Below are 17,398 nucleotides of genomic sequence, written 5' to 3'. Positions count from 1 at the left end.
ATCCCAGGTCCTAGGTTTGAAACCAAAGATGAATTACATTAAAAAGAATGCCATAGTGACCTTGGATAAGCTCTTACCTTTTTCTGTCTTAGTTTTCTTGTCTGTAAAATAGGGATGCACCGTATATCTCTACTGTATATGTGATCTGCTGCCCAGATGCATCCTCTAGGAATGAGACAGTAGTCTCCCCCAGCTGCCAGGAGCATTGACCACTGAGGGCTTCTGGTTGAATTCCTCCTAAGAATTTGCCCTTTGCTCGAGGGAACTGTCTCGCCCAAGGTGAGGCCCCTTTTCTGATGGCAGGCAGAAACTGATGACTGGTCAGTGCTGAAATACAGAGGTCCGGCCTCGTTGCCTCCATTAGGACAACTCTGAAGGATCGATCACCCAAGTTCCATACCACACTTTAGGATTAGCAGAGGCCTCTGTTACAACTGTATCTTCTTTTCACTTCTTTCTCTGCCAGCCCTGCTCACACTCTCGGAAGTGTGGTTCCCAAGAGCCTTCCCCAGTAAACTTCCTGCACAGTCTCCTCAGAGTCTGTTTCTGGGGACACTCTCTTAACATTACTGTAAGAAGTACAAATGATAATGTAAATTGCTTAGCCCAAATCTCAGCACACGGTAGCCCCTCAGGAAGTGGTAGTTATGGTTTACCCTCATTACATGGCACATTGAGCCACATAAGGAAAACGTGTGACATTTGTATAAGGTACAGAGATGTTTTTCATATGGCTCTCTTAGCAATCCTCATAAAGCTAAGAATGAAATATAAAAATTCTACCAAATGAGCAATAAAAATAGTGTTAGGATTACCCAGATTTCTTTCTAACATCTTCCTAAATAAGTTCAGGTCACTCAAGGATAGTTGCTTACAATAAACTTAAAAAATGCTTATTTTCAGGTTTGTTATAGAGATGGTATATGTCGGAATATGAAGATGTGTTCTTTTCATGCATTTATTACCTGCAGTTTCTACTGTGTAAATGCAAAAAAAATTTTTTTCAATCTTTACATTTTTCACAACTGACCAAGTCTTGATTTAACATTTGTACCCAGATGTCTTGGTGGAAGATTTCTGATAACATTAGTTTTTGGATGATTTTATCTGGATATCAAGATTCTTTTTTTCATAACCAAATGTATAAAATTTACTAACAGAAAACATCTCTGTTATAGATTATCTTTGTGTTATAGACGGTAGTTTTTAGCAAGAAAACTATAAACCTGGGAGAATCACGTGGTCAACATATGAAAGGAATAAGGTGGCCTACTACTGGCAGGGGGCCACTATGTACAGTTTCCCTTTTAAACATTGGTCTCTTCAATAGAAGATACCTTTGTATTTGGGGAGCAATACAATGTTCTAATGATAAAGCTGTGTGAGGTTTCTTGTGTGTGTGTGTATGTGTCTGGTGGGAGGAAGGGGCCCTTAATTTCTAGACATGGTTGTTTGTGAAACAGTTAAGTTCATAATGGAGGGTGTTTGGGGGGCCTTTAAAGATGAATGGTTCTCCCCTATGCCAGAAATAGTTTAGATAATTTTCTTGAATGTATTGTTTAGATATCACATACTAATGAAAGTTAATAATATTTTTAATGTATCTGAATACCACTTTGACGTGGTGCCCCAAGGTGTGAAGTACTGAGAAAAAGATTCAAAGAGGTGCTGACATAACAATTTCAGAGGTGTGATAGGAGGTCACATGAAAATAACCTCTAATCCAAGTCAGTTCTTTACCAACAACTGATTTTTTTTTTTTTTCCCTTTCAGGTGAGGAGGAAGTTCTAGATAAATAGTGTTATCTGCCTATTGTAGCTACCTCCTGCTGCTTATATCTGAAATAAGTAATTCAGTATACCTGAATTTTTTGACCTGCCTTGTTCTAAATAGAGAACACTTGAGAATTCCATGTCTAGAAGGATTCTTATGTCCCAAAGAGGCTCTTACACATGAACATGTATACCACGTGTGACTTTTACGGAGTGCTACTAATATGAGTTAACTGTATGAGTGTCCATGTGAAATACATATAGCATAGGGTTAAAAGCTTTATGGTTACATGAATTTACTTCATTGACCCATCGAAGATATTTCTTTTTGACCATCTCCTCCTTGAAAGTTTTTTTTCTTAGTAATCTGAATGGGCAAGACCCTTAGCTGCTAGCATGAAGGAACCCAGAAAACTTAGAACTTGGTGTTGAGAATCAAAATTTCCCAAATTACGTATTCTATGCAAGACTCTCTGCTCGTGAAGACAGTGCTGACCAGTTATAAACACAAAGTGAGTGAGTCGTTGATAGCTAAATTCAGAATGCAGTGCAAGCTGATAGCGTTCAATCCTGGACAGTTTCCCAGAAAGACTGAGGCTCCAGAGAGGTAAGATCTCTTGTTTATGGTGGTCATTCTGTTTGACCCTATTAAAATCAGGAAACGAGTCTTTTTCCCTTTCTATCTTTGACAGAATTACCTTATATTTTTAAATATTTTATTTATTTGTTTAATTTATAGGGTATATAAATAAAATTTGGACAGGGCTGCAGAGCTCCCTTTGGTAGGTGACTTGCCCCCCCTCCAAGCTATAACAACAAGAATGGTAGGTATTTTAAAAATAGCCTTTCTGCTTTGCTAATTATAGCCGTATCTACATTTTATATCCTTTTTTGCTCCTGCTTTTTTCAAAAGGTTTCAGGAGCCCTACCTACCAAGATTTATTGATTTTATAAATATAATCTATTGTGGTTAAACAATTTCCTGATTTTCTTTGCTAAGAAAAATTTGACCCAGTCATGTGGCTCACGCCTGGAATCCCAGCACTTTGGGAGGCCTGGGGCAGAGAATCCCTTGAGGTCAAGAGTTTGGAACCAGCCTGGGCAAGATATCGAGACCAAAAATTAACTGGGTGTGGTGGTGCGTGCCTGTAGTCGTAGCTACGCGGGAGGCTGAAGCAAGAGGATCGATCACTTGAGCCCAGGAGTTTGAGGCTTCATTGAGCTATGATCAAGCCCATGCACTCCAGCCTGGGTGACAGAGACCCTGTCTCTTAAAGAAATAAAAAAAATAAATTGATCCCCTTGTTAGTGATTTACTATTTTAAAATTATCTTAATTTAGTTATTTAATATATATTGAATAATCCTTATGTGATAGGCACTGTTCTAGGCTCAGGAGAATGGAGACAAACAAGGTAGACAAAATCCCTACCTCATAGCTTTCTTAGGAAATATTAAAATTTTATGGGTGTTATTTGGTAATTTTCATATGCCAAATCCCTTTTAAAGGAATGCTTATCTTTGGGCCTTGATTCCTCATTTGTTAAGTGAGGAACTTGGACTAGATGATCTTTAAGATTCTTTTCCGTTCAAAATTTCCGTAATGTTTTAGAAGTTGGAGGCTGGTTTGCGATTAGAGCATTGGGCAGCTCCACCCACCCCTAGTGGATCAGTATATTATAGAAAGTTTGGGGTTTTTTTGTTTTTTTTTTTTTTAAGACAGGGTCTCACTCTGTTGCCTGGGCTAGAGTGCAGTGGTAGTTGCGTTATCATAGCTCAACCTGCAACTCCTGGGCTCAAGTGATCCTCCTGCCTCAGCCTCGCAAGCAGCTGGGACTATAGGCATGTGTCACCGCGCCCAGCTAATTTTTTCTGTTTTTGGTAGAGACGGGGGTCTCACTCTTGTTTAAGCCGGTCTCAAACTCTTGACCTCAAGCAATCCTCCCACCTCGGCCTCCCAGAATGCTGGGCTTACAGGCAGGAGCCATCACACCGGCCTAGAAAGTTTTATAAAGAGAAAGTTGGCAAGGATAGTGATATGGTTAGGTGCTGAACAGTAGCAAGTGCTGCAGACAGAGAAGGCAAATGAATTAAGTACAGAGTTTGAGGACCATTTTTAGTTATTAAGGTGACATTATTGATCATAATATGAACAGTTCTAGTAGAGTAATAGATCAGAATGCGATCCCATTGGGTTAAGGACTGAATTATTGTAGACATTGTCTATTCCTGTGAGACCCTTCGGTCATCAGGAGGTGTTAAAATTGGAAGATGTGAGAACTTAGCCACGGAGACTGGTAAGACAGATAGTCAGTTACTTTCCTATACTTGTTTCTAGATGTATGAATCTCATTGTCTTAAGTTGTGACTTTAGGTAATTTATCTAGCATCTATATTTATAAGTCAATCAGATAATGATCAAGTACTGTATAATACAATTGGACTAGATAATCAGCATAACTAATGAATTTTTTAATATTACTTATCACTTCAGAAAAGAATTTCTTGCTCAGCAGGAGGAAATGCTATATTTTTGTGAAGAGTAAAGTGAGATCCTTGTATGCTTTTACTGATAGATGTTATTTCCTTTAAGAAACAGGAAATTTGCCTAACTTACCTCTTAAAGGAAATATTAATGCTGCTTCATCTAAATGAACAGGATACTGAGCAAACTGGTTAATTGTACTTAAACTGGTCATTCCAGTCTTTAGAATCTCTTGTAAAAAGCCTACGACACAAATTAAGTCTACTTTATTTTAGAGTTTCTGACTAATACATATTATTGTCTTTTATGGAAGAAAAAACTACATAATGTAGAGCAGAGGTTTTTAACCTGAGGTTCTTGTATGGGCTCTTTAGTGAGTCCATGTATCCCCTTGAAACTGTAGGGAACAGGTTGTGTATGTGTGCATTTTTCTGGGGAGGGAATCCATGAGCCAAAAAGATTAGGAACCTCTGCCCTGGAGAGGAAAAGGAAAAGCAAAATATTTAAGAGTAAAAAGATTTTTTACTTGCCAAAACTTGCTCTGTAGTACTCAGAACTGGGGGAGTTAAAATAGGTTTGATACGTTTTTCTTTTTGATTTTCTTTTGTTGAGTTTTTTTATTTGGTTGGCTTTAAGGGATTTAGGAGAGTGGCAAGCCAGTTTATCAGATATTAATATCTAGATAATATAAGAAAGTAGGTAGTAAAAGTTCTGCTGGCCCCAGATGGATTTTACTTTCGGTGACTTCCTAATCATTACAGTTCTATGTCGAAAAGATATGTACAGGAATTTACACTATATTCTTAACATCTCTCTTACTGTGTGCAGAAATGTGATTTTTGACTTATGTGTGCTATTTAAGATTTTTTTCTTTTATGCTCACAGTAACGAAATATAGCTAATTAAAGAAATTTTGAGTCTTTCTTAAAGATATTAAATACACTTGGTTTTGTTTTGTTGCCTCAATTATCTAAGAGCAACTAGTTGTAGCAGTTAAAATAGTAGTAACTTTACTTGAAAGGAAGAAGAAAGATCTATCTCACAAAGACTTCCGTTGTTTCAAAATATATATCTGCTTTAGTCTGAGGTATCATTTTTAATACTTTTTAAGAAAATCAGTCACTGGAGGTTTACTCCTAGTATAATTTCTCCATCTTTTGTGAAGTATAATATATGATTTTTAAGGCTTTGTTTACAAGTAAGTGTATTCTTTATTTAATCATTTGGGTGAAAGGAATCTCAAATTTATCAGGTTTAGTTGGCAGTGGGTTAAGATAACTATGTAATCCATTTCTAGTACGGCCAGTTTGACAACTACATGTGAAAATCTGTTTCACTGCTTATTTTTTTCTTATAACATTGTTTCCTGCTATTATAACTAAGCTGTCCTCCCTGCAGATTGACTGTTTTTCATCTGACATTTTAGCCTGATCAAGCCAATGTTTTCTAAACAACATGTTTATGCAACTGTTACACCTTATTTCTACCCTCCTCGTATGCTCCTTTCCCCTTACAGTCAGTCAGCTACAGCGATGGTTTTGTCATGGTAATTATTTTATGATTGTATGAAATGGGGCAAATTTTGAGAAAATTATTGAGCCAGTACTGGAATTGGTTGGCATATGCCCTTATGATTTATTTAGTTTTGCTTCCTACTTGGCCATACCAGGGAGGAATTTAATTCTTCCCACTTCCTGAAGGTCAAAGGAGGGATTGGAGGACATTGTAGCAAAATAGACCTTAATCTCACCCCAAAAGTAGCTTAGATAGTGTCAGGAAGGGCTTTGATGAAACCACTGGCCCTGCTTATAGATCTTATTTTCCAAGCCTTTCATTATTTTATTTGCCCTTTTCTGAACTCTACAATTTCCCTCTCTTGTAGCTGGTTCGATGCCCAGAACTGAATGCTGTGCTCCAGCTGTGGCCTCACCGGTGCTGAATAGAGAGGAAGAGCCACCTTCATAGCTTACATGTGATTCCTCTGCTTATACAACCCAATACTGGATTTACTTACTTTGGCAAGATAGCTGCATTGTGCACTGTATTTAATGTTACGTGTACTGTAACTCTGGGTCTTTCTCTGCATTGCTGCCGTTAAACCCCCAATCCTGCCAATCTAAAACCCCTGCCTTTGTTTACCTGACCCCCTCCCCCATAGACTCCCCATACATTCATCCACAATGAATGTCATCTTTTTATTCTCTCATTTCCTTTTACTCTAATCTTAAACTTGGCAAAACTTTCACTCTGTCCTATAAATTGTCAGTTGTCAGCCATCTTATTTTTTTTCCTGCTTTGGTAATGGGACATCTTTCAAGTCTTTTCTCTGGTTCTTTTCCTTTTGTAGTCAGTAAGTACCTGGCATGGTAGATTTAGTAAGCATTTACCTGGCATTTCTTCCAAATCAAGTACTTATGAACTCCTCTGGTTTGACAACTTGATCCAGGTATTACCTGTGCTTTAGTTCTCCTGTCCAGATTTTCTTGACTCCTCCTGACCTCTGTCCCTATGGCTTCATTCAAGATAGTATTATCTCACAGCTCTTCCTCCAGGGAGGAGACAGAAACTTAATGTCAATTTACCAGGGAAATTTCTGACAGTAAGGCAAATTATTATCTTTAATTGTGAATAGTTTTTAATAATTTTAAGCAAATTTCCCCCAAGATGTTAATTTTTAGAAAACGATTAGAGCTTAAGTTACTATAAATTTCCAAGACCAGTAAGGTAAAGGAAGAAGGAAGGGAAGCAAGGTTTTTGTGTTGAATAGGACATGGCTCTCCAAGAAAGCCAAATTAAGGTTCTCGTTGAATTTGGTGGCTGTCTGAAATGGGAGGTGAGACTTTGTTTTTCCTAGATTCGGGGCGTTATTGTAATCTCAGATTCAGAGTGCGTTTTTAAGTTGGTTTATTCAGGACCATTGACACAGACACATAGTCTTTTAATTACATGCTTTGGTTAATCATTGAGAGTGTGGAAAGCATAACCTTTTGTGATTTATTATGGGCGATAATAATTGGAAGGCCTCCGTAGATCCTTTTTATCCATCTCTAAATTCTGTCAAGTTTAACTAAATCTCAGTGTTTGTTATAGTAGCAGTCAAGCTGATGTTTGAGTTCTTGCTATTTTTTTTCTGAGTTGATGTGGGCTATTTAAACAGCCTGTCCTTGGATCTGTGGTCTTTACTGAACCCAGAAGTTACCTCTTATGTGTATTTACATCTTGAGAGAGTTAAAATCAACTTGGAAATTTTTTTAATATTATTTCAATACCTCAAATTCCTATCATGGATTTATAAGTTACCAAACATCTTTTCTTCAGACACCTGCTAGATATTTTACATATCAGCATATTGCACCATAAAAGTGTATTACAAAAGTACACTACAAAGTAAGAGGTGGCAAGATCTGTTAGCCTCTTTTGATGAAATATAAAATACAACACTTGTCTATTCTCCCATAGCTATAACCAATTAGATATTACTAGTTTCCTTATTCACAATTACACAAGCCAAGTGAAATTTTAAGCTCAATTTTGTGGTTTCAAAGATAGTAAAAGTCTGTGGTTTCCCACCATGTATATTATCAAAGATTGGTGGCTTTGCTTATGCCTGTGTCACTTCCTGATAAGTGTGGCACCTTTCTTCAAAGGAACATTAGTGTTATTCCTTGATTTCTGAAATAACTTTCAGTGAAAGAGTCGATGGGCTCTTTTATGTGCTGAATGCTTTTCTCTAGGCAGCCAGTAAATAGTGAACATTGGCATGGTTTCCTTCTCCATTTATGGCCTTGGAAGGGTGAAAGGGACATGATTGGGACTCTCCATTTACGGTCCTTGGAGGAGTTGAAAAGAGTGATTGGGGTGTTCTTGGAGGCAGAAACTAGACATTATAAGATAAAAATAAATTGTCGGGGGATGTTTGCAATTCAAATTCCAATCCCTGCAAGGAAGGCAGAGGGCACTGGGAAAGGGGAACATGTAGAAAGTCAAATGAGATCTGCTGCGGGCATTTGTCTCCTTCCATTGGAAGGTTTGCCATGACACACGTTTCCCAAGTTCATATTTCGGGTTTGTTCTAGAAAGTTTTGTTTTACGGAGTTGTGGCTATCCTTTACAAAGAGAAAGAAGAAACACTTTTAAAAAGATTGTATTATTAGAAACCTCAGTTCTCTAAGACATCATTTGAGCCCCCAGAAGAGATCCCAAGAAAAGGAGAATGAAGCAGGTGCTTGTACAGAGGGTAGGCTGGCTGGCTTTAGGGTGGGAGACACTAATAATTGCTCTGTTTATGCGTGAGGAAGATCATATGTGTTATGCTTTTATTACTCCTTTTACCCATCTGGATTTCTGGTCTCAAGGGACAGATTTACAAAATATTTGACAGAGTGTCTTATAGATTGTCTGCTGTGACTTAAAGATACTGAACTTCCATGGAGGCTATATAAAGATTATTAAGAGTCGTTTTTAGTTTGGTGAGAATAGTTAATATATTGGCTTATGGAAAGTAATCTCATATTTAGGAGAAATTTATAGTCTGGCAAATGCCTGTAAATTAAGTCTGAGGTGAACTGGTTTTGCATAGTTGAGTTAGAAAGTATTGGGGAGGCAACAGGGAACAGGGTCTTGTCTCTCAAGAAAATTCTGAGAGTGAAACCCAGTAAAGTAGAAAGGAGAGTAGAAGGAACAAAGGGAGGCAGAGATGATATAGAGACAGAATGCAGCTAAACTCAATGTGGAAGCTCGAACTAAGTCCTTGGTTTATCTTTTGAAATACAAGATAGCATAAGACATACCACTAAACTCAGGAAACTGGGCTAATAATCAGAAATATGTGTTAGAAATAAAAACCCTGAGAAAATGGAAGAGTTGTACAAGGTGATTAACTAGGTTTTATCTGTGGACTTGCATATTATTTATTTGCTGTGTGCTATGTGGCAGAAAAATAAGTGAAATAATACCCCTCCACCTTGCCCTTCCCCCAAAAAAGAAGTTATTGGCCTGCCTTGTTGGTTTGTTTAGCTGGCAATTTGGTAGAATAGATTTGTAAATTGTCAAGTTTTAGACATAGGTATTAGTGTACTGTTTGTTGATAATCAATGTTTGAGACTGGGAATTTGTAGCGTTATTGATTTGACCTCTGTTTTAAATTTTAGCAGCTTCTACAAAGACTAAGTTAGTAAGGAATACAGACTATGTAAGTAGTATGTTTTACTAGCTAATTTGTTTAGGCAATTGTTTTTACCCTGTATTCCTTCTTAATCAAGAGTAAGGAAGGTGTTCTTTGCTTTGGGAAATTCTTCTTTCTGTCTTCCCTTCCCTCACTTTTTCCAAATTCTGGGCACAATAGCAGCTCTCTCTTTTCTGTGGCAGGTGTGCATCCTATTGGCTGGCTGGTATTTCTTGTTTTTTTTCCCCCCCTTATTCTTTTTAAATGGGGTGGGGGCATAAAAATATGTGTATGGGATACATGCAATAATGTTGTAATGTTTCTTGTTGTTTAATGGATAATTAATTGCAAAATAATTGTTTGAATTATAACGTGTTTGAGTAAATGCTAAATTAGTATTTTTTTCTAATATAATAATGAATTTGAAATCTAGCATTCCTGTAACAATGTGTCTATGTTTGTCTGTCTGTGTCTGTCTAATAGTAATTAATATCTGTGGTCCGTACCTGGAAGAGGAAGTACAGCTTTAAAGGAATAACAAAAGACTTTGTGTCTTAGACCCTTCGCAGGTGTTACAGTCGGGTGAAAGAACATGGTGTTGGGAAAAGAAAGAGCAGTTACACATTTGAACAGTTGGAACAGGTGTTTGGTCAGGGAGGATGGGATGCTCAGCCCTGCCAGCCTGTACTTATTAACAGTAGTGGCTTGTACCAGGAGCTGGAGTCAGATGGCAGCACTATGGAGGACTATTCACAGGAGGACTGGGGAAACCACAGTCAGGATCTCCATGGCTATCCAACAGATCAGGAATTGGGTAAGAAGCCAATGTATATGATACTTAAGTATGTATTTGTTTATATACCTTTATATATGTGCACTGGTACTTATTATCTGCGAATGTCTTCTGGTACTGTTCCCACTAGTGGTCAGTCATCACAAGGCATATAGCCAGTTTATTTGGGGCAATATGGGCATCCTCGGTTTGGCCTTAAAGTGCTAGCTAGTGCATTGTGTTGGTCATTTGGTGATGTGGGTACCGACAAGATTCCTAAAGACCCAGAAGAATTTCTAATTCTGAGCTATACACGGAAGCTCAGTGACAGGTAGCATCCTATGCAATTCTAAATCCTGCACCTTCTAGTTCTAAGATGACAGCCAAGTGTATTGACTCTTGGCCCAACTGCTGTAGACGTGACTGTCTTTTCCTTCCTTCATCCCAAATACCTTTTCTTTTGTTTATGATTTGAAGAAGTTCCCCTCCCAGACTTCAGTCTGAACAAAAAATGAGAGGAATCTTCCATCTATCTTGAGAAAAGCTGATATTTGAACTGTATCAGTGATCTTATTCCTTCAAAGTTCTTAAGGGATCCCATCCCAGTAGTACCTGGAATGATTTATATACAGTCATGATGGAAAATAAAACTCTTGGCCATCAAATCTAAACTTGTATGGCCTAATCAAGAGTATGTGTGTAGAGTTTTTTTTTCTTTGTTTGTTTCTTTTTGCGTTAAATGCTCTGATTTGATTTCTATAATTTGGAAGTACTAATCAAGTTTCTGCTGCAGCCATTGTACATTAACAGCAAATTGTGTAGCAAGTGCTCACTTATAAGTAAATGTTCTTACTTCCCAGTGAGGTACTCAGGCAACTCCCAAGGAAGTATAAGTAGAATTGGCAGTATAAATGTGCTCCCCTAGCCTATGACAAAAGTCCATGGGTACTGTTTTTTACAGAATTTCCTGATGAGACAGAAATGTGAATTCAAAAGAAAAAGGAATAAATGCTAATGTATTTCTTATGAATGCTGTTTTTAAAATATCTCTCAAATATTGGAGGAGAGAATGAGAAGAAAGAGGCTATAAAACTGTAAGAATAATAGTATGTGAGAGATGGACTTAAAGGTTAGAAGAATAAAAAGGTCAGATGCTAAGTGATCACTGTCTCTTTAATTTTAAAACAATAATAAGGACTAAATTATTTTGGCATCCCATAACACTGGTTTTTGCCATAGAGAGTTAAGTGAGTCAAACGTTTGGGAAAAAAATAACATGCAGTATGTGTTGATCCTCTATAAAACCTACATAGAAAATCTAAATAGAACAGAATTATTTTCATTCTTGTTCTTTTAAAATCATGTTTGTAGCGAAATTAAGCTTTAAGCTCCTAGCTAGAAATCCACTGGTGACCTTGAAGAATTTTATACTTGTAGAGCTGGTTTCTGATCTTGCATATAAATGTATGCATCTCATTATGTAAGAGTTATATTTATAAATCTGGCATTGGACAATTTGACATTAGAATTAAGGCCTGGCATTGGAAAGTACGGAATGAGCAGTAAACATAGGTACTTATCTACGTACATATATGCCATCACTTAGGAAAATATAATTTGTTTCAAAATCTTTGCTTTTCAGATGAAATACCTGTCACAAAGAGAACATTAAAAATAAAACAAGAGTCTTCTGAAGAAGCACAGTAAGTAGATGCTTCACCTTTCCAGAAACTGTGTCTGCCTAAGTTTATTGACCATTAGGAGGATCAGAAAGTTGTTAGACAAGTTATGGAAGTGACAGCCGTAACACCAAGGAAGCATGTCTATTTATTCTTTCTCATCTTCTGATCTTGTATTTTCCAGTGGTTATCTAAAATGTTGAGAATTTTGTATACAACAAGAATAAATAAATATGTTACATGAAAATAGGCATGTTTATGGTGTTTGCCTGTGTGTGGATGTGGATTTCTGCATGTTTAAATAAGGCACAAGGAAGAGTCATCGGGACTTGAGTTTAATCTTGGGTTAGGTGAAACGGTAGGAGGGCCAGAGAGACACTTAAATTCCTTATAGTATTATATTTTGGGATTCTGAAAGCAAGCTCTTAGATGATCTATTTATACATTTGGAGAAGAAAGCAGTTGCTGTAGGAAAGACTAAGAAAGTTCAGGGACAGGGTCTTCCCACTTGTCCCCACCTCTTGATCTTTCCCCTAAGAGTTCAGCATTATCTTTTTTGTAAAGACATCATAGTTCTTGGAGTTCGTAGAGTTACCAGTGACGTTACGTTTGCAGTTCTTTTGTTTGTTTGTTTTTTGAGACAGGGTCTCACTTTGTTGCCCAAGCTGGAGTGCAGTGGTGTGATCATAGCTCACTGTATTTCTGAACTCCTAGGCTTGAGCAATCCTCCTGCCTCAGCCTCCCAAGTAGTTGGGACTACAGGTGCACACACTGTGCCTGGCTAATTTTTAAAAATTTTTTTGTAGAGCTAAGGTCTTGCTATATTGCCCAGGCTGGTGCAGTTCTTTTTGATAGATTTAAATAAGTCTCCGATTAAAACTAAATATTGAAGAGAATATATTAAAAGATAAATTTAGGGTGAAAGTGAGGAACACCATTTTTTTCACCTGTTAACCTTGGAGCATTTATAGCACCTGCTTGTTCCTGGCTGCTTCATTCCACACATGTGATCTTGGTGTCAGAGAGATGGTGGAGGAAGAGGTAAAGAGGTGAGATGAAAAGAACTGTGATAGAGAACAGGCAGTACGATGAGGAAACGTTAACTGTTTTCATTCAGCAAACCACCACCATCAGCACCTCTCCTTTGCAAATGCTTGTTTCATTTTGACTTTATCTGTTTGGAATCAAAGAATTCCCAGTATCATCTGATTCCATGTCTGAGGAGAGGGTGAGAGTTCAGGGATCAGGAGTTGTTACCCAAAATTGTAGCCTTTATCCCGTGCCTCAAAAAGGAAGTTAAATGACCCAAATCAGTAAGTTTAAGGCCATCTCTTTTTGGGGAGGTAGTTACCTTTTAAGATGGTGACATTAAAGTATACCAAAGGAAGGGTTATTGTTTTAAAAAATGAGTTACTACAAGTCCATATATTCAAACCCCTATTTTCCAAAATCCCCACTTGCTCTTTCACTGACAGGTCCTGTCTCTCCCTTATAGTCACTCAGAACCTTCAGCAGAGGCCCAGTTGATGAAACTGGTGACTGGGGTTGAACTCAAACTTCACGGAATGGGTGTCACCAAGCTCAAACCACTTCAGCTTTTCTGGTGGTTGGAACTTCAGCAACCAGGAAATATAACAGACGGCTCTGAGGAACTGTTTAAATAATTAGGTCTAGTTCTCATCGTGCTCCGTATCTCTGAGACTCTCATATGAGTCTTGAACCTAAATCAGCTTCAGGCTCAGATCAGTAGGGCAGAAAACGGACAGGCTCTGCAGAAATCTCCAGCTTATGCTGCCTCTTCAGGTTTCAGCTCTTAGGGTGAGAGATTCTGAAGAGGTTCTGGGCCACTGGGTATTTTCCAAGGCGACAGTTTTTGCAGAACTGTTCTTTGCAGTGTCTGACTATAGCATTAATGATTTATGAATAAAATCATAAATCATCGCTGAATAAAATAATTTCATTTGGGCGTGGGATTTTTTTTCTCTTTGGGTGCAGGCAGGATTAGCAGAACTAGCTGACATAACCTATAGTAAAATACACCATCCTTCATCCATGAAGAAGAGTCAGTCACCTAATGTGCTCATGTGTTCAACACGTATTTATCAAGTGCCTATTATATGTCAGACATTGGGTTACATCAGTGAGCATAATAGGCAAAAATCTCTGCCCTCCATCCCTGCTCCATAGTGTAGTCGGCCCTGAGATCAAGAAAACATTTCAGAAGAGGACAAGGAAGGATGGTGGCTATGAAAGAGTTTTCCTTTAAAGCACTGACCCATGCAGAAACATAGTCCTATATCTTAGCCTCATAAGCATCACAATCAAGTATTATAAAAGTAATCAGGAACCTTTATGTCCTCTGAGAAGAAGAATCATTTCCCAGGAATGCAGTGATTTCATCTATCAGATGGCCACTCTAATACTTGAGAAGCTTTCAGGACAAACTAAAGGGTAGAGGGTAAATCCAGGGCAGTCTTAGGCTCCAAGAAGCAGCCGATAACAAAATATTATCTTTGTCATCTTGCAAAGAAAGTCAAGGACAGACAAAGAATGGCTGTGTGAAGACTGCCCAGAATGTTCCAAAAGCTCTTGCCCTAGAAAGTATAAGAATGTACAAGGAAATTCTCAAGGATCTGGCTCCTTCCAAGTCCTCCTTTCAAGAGGCTATTAGCCAGTCAACACGTACACCCTCCTTTCTTGCCTACGTTTGATTGTGTGTGAGTGTGGGGGTTGAGGATTTTTATAGGTTAAACTTATAATTGACGTAGAGTGTAATAGTTTGTTTCCAAGTTAATATTTAACAAACCAATCCTCCAATATCAAAGTCTGCTATACTTGAGAAACAAACTTGTAATTACATATTCTCATTATATACAAATACATGAGTTAAGCAGCCTGTGAAATAAGAATTTCCCACCATTTTCCATCTTGTTAACTATCCAAGTCAAAATTGAAATTATTCCTATATTTTTGCTTCCCTTTATAAAGGGTTTTCTAGGACAGTCTCAATTCATTATCTTGAATCTTTCTGTCTTAAAACCTATGCCTAATGTAGACTTTTTCCATCTGAATTCTCAGATCTTAATTCTGTGTTAACCTGACAGTTCTTTTAAATTTGGGAGTAGTAATTAATTTCAGACATACAGAAAATGTCATTTTATTTTTATATCAGGTCATTAGTCATAATCAATTGTATATTTTCCTACCATATGCATGTATGGGCCAAAATTATTGAACTTTCTGAATTTCTAGGTTAGAAATTAAGCTGTTAATTTTTTAAGTAACACCAGATGCTTTTCTGAATACAGAATTCCTCATCTTATTTTGGTAGTTAGGTCTGAAGGCCATCATAGATATTATAATAGCCACTTAAAAAATTTATGATCCTTGGATTTCTGAAATCCTAGAGGCTTGGGTACTAATACTGATTAAATATAATACAGCAAGGCTACAGAAGTAATAGAAAGCAGTTTATCATTAATTCCTAGACTCCCTAAGGGTGAATGTTTCTCACACTTGAATACTATGATTATCTAGACCTGCACTGTCTGATACAGTAGCCACTAGTCACATGTGGCTATTTAAATGTAATTTTAAATAAAATATAATTTAAAATTTAATACTCACATTAGCCACTTTTTAAGTTCTGGTGCCTACCATATTGGACAGCACAGATACAGAATATTTCCATCATCACAGAAAGTTCCATTTGACAGTGCTGTTCTGGACGCCTGAAGAATTTGACTTTTATTTCTCTTTCTAGGAAGAGAGACATCATGCAGAATATTGTACAGATTTTGGAATCGGTACAGTTGAAATGGGAACTGTTTCAGAGCTGGACAGACTTTTCAAGGCTCCATCTTTCTAATAAACTGGCCATTTTTGGAATTGGTTATAACACTCGTTGGAAAGAGGATATTCGTTACCATTATGCTGAGATCAGCTCCCAGGTGCCCCTTGGCAAGCGACTTCGGGAATACTTCAACTCTGAGAAGCCTGAGGGGCGGATCATTATGACCCGAGTGCAGAAAATGAACTGGAAAAATGTTTACTACAAATTTTTAGAGATCACTATTAGTGAAGCTAGGTGCTTGGAGCTGCACATGGAAATTGACTGGATACCCATTGCCCACTCCAAACCAACTGGTGGGAACGTTGTTCAATATTTATTGCCTGGAGGCATTCCTAAAAGCCCAGGCCTTTATGCCATTGGCTATGAAGAATGTATTGAGAGGCCCCTCTCACCCCACATGGAGCGACGGTCCACGGATGCAGGAAAAGAGGGCTGTGTTGACCTGGAAACCCTTTCAGCACAAGCCTCATTACAGGTGGAAATAGAACCCACCCGAATTATCTATTGCTACCTCGGGATCGCTGAGGTCAGGACTCTGCAGCAATGCTTATTTTTACATTTTCAAGCAAATACCAAAACCTTCAACAAAGATTGGGTTGGTATTAATGGGTTTTTGTCTCAGAACTGTATTGTGGATCCCGGAGTTTCCCCCAAATCCATCTATATCAAATTTGTAGAAGTAGAGAGGGATTTTCTTTCCGCTGGCTCTTTAGTTGAGTGCCTGGAAAAAGCCATTGGATACCCCTTAAAATTTAACAACTGAATGTCATCCTTCATAAGGATTTTGGCTCTTACCTCCTTCTTCTCTACGGCTTCCCATTACCCAGACTGTTCCTCATCCAGCTGCTGCCATCAGACTCTTCATGGAAACTTTTCCACGATCGGGCCAGTACAACTTTTAAGGAATCATAGTAGACTTGGGCAGAGAAGACCTCACCTGAAAATGCTCATTTTGAGCAAGCAAGATACATAGCGAACTTACATGGTGGGTCAGCTGTTTCTTTTTTAAAGACAGAAAAACAATTTTTAAATGGATTTTAAAGCCCTAATATAAACAAATTGTAGGTACATTCCATATTGGACAAAACTTATACTTTGAGTTTCATATGAAATTGAAAAATTGTATTTTTTTCACAATGTTTCATTTTTACACATCTCTATGTCTCTATATAAGTAATATTTACAACCTGAATAAATAAGCAATAGATAATGGCAAGTTAAATCTTGAGTCACAGTAAATAAGACTGTTTTTCAATATCACCCTTAGCTACTATTGTATATAATTTAGAGTTTCATTTTTTTCACCAACCAAGTGTTTTGCTATTTCCAATCAGTGTTGCCTGCAAAGACCTTTGTTTCTGTGATGTACCAACTTTACGGTTGTGTTGCCGTTTAAACTTTTTTTAAAAAAAATTAAAGTAATTCCTGGCCTCTTGGCGTGCTAGTTGAGCTTTTTGTAGCAGAGTGTGGCCACACTGGCAGTGGGTAGTGTGCTCTGACTTTACTGCTAAGACTGAACAGAACAAACAGAGCAGGATATCTTCACTTTCATGTACTCTCTGTACCCCATTGACCAGTGTTATTCTTTCTTGTCAGAGTACCAAAGGTCACTGGATATCTCATTTTGTATTTCTCTTTTAAAAAATGACTAGAGTTATCCTTCTGACCCTAAGT

The 17,398-nt window shown here is 37.7% G+C and overlaps 1 protein-coding gene across 3 annotated transcripts in view; it reads left to right on the top strand.

Annotated features, from left to right (window-relative positions):
• Positions 1–17,155, top strand: part of MSANTD2 (Myb/SANT-like DNA-binding domain containing 2) — a 31,270-nt gene extending 14,115 nt beyond the window's left edge. The window contains exons 2-4 of one of the 3 annotated variants that reach the window (XM_012660785.1): positions 10,135–10,234; positions 11,835–11,895; positions 15,635–17,155. In XM_012660785.1, coding sequence (XP_012516239.1) covers positions 10,135–10,234; positions 11,835–11,895; positions 15,635–16,487 — 1,014 coding nt within the window. In that variant the 3' untranslated portion in view covers positions 16,488–17,155. Of the gene's footprint in view, positions 1–9,978; positions 10,235–11,834; positions 11,896–15,634 lie in introns of all 3 variants that reach the window. The other 2 variants (XM_012660784.1, XM_012660786.1) reach the window with 2 other exon arrangements.
• Positions 17,156–17,398: the final 243 nt, after the last annotated feature.

The sequence above is a fragment of the Propithecus coquereli genome, unplaced genomic scaffold (assembly GCF_000956105.1).
Source record: "Propithecus coquereli isolate 6110/MARCELLA unplaced genomic scaffold, Pcoq_1.0 Scaffold678, whole genome shotgun sequence".
Classification (NCBI taxonomy): domain Eukaryota; kingdom Metazoa; phylum Chordata; class Mammalia; order Primates; family Indriidae; genus Propithecus; species Propithecus coquereli.
The sequence above is the reverse complement of the archived record's forward strand: the minus strand, read 5'-3'. Positions and strand labels throughout refer to the sequence as shown.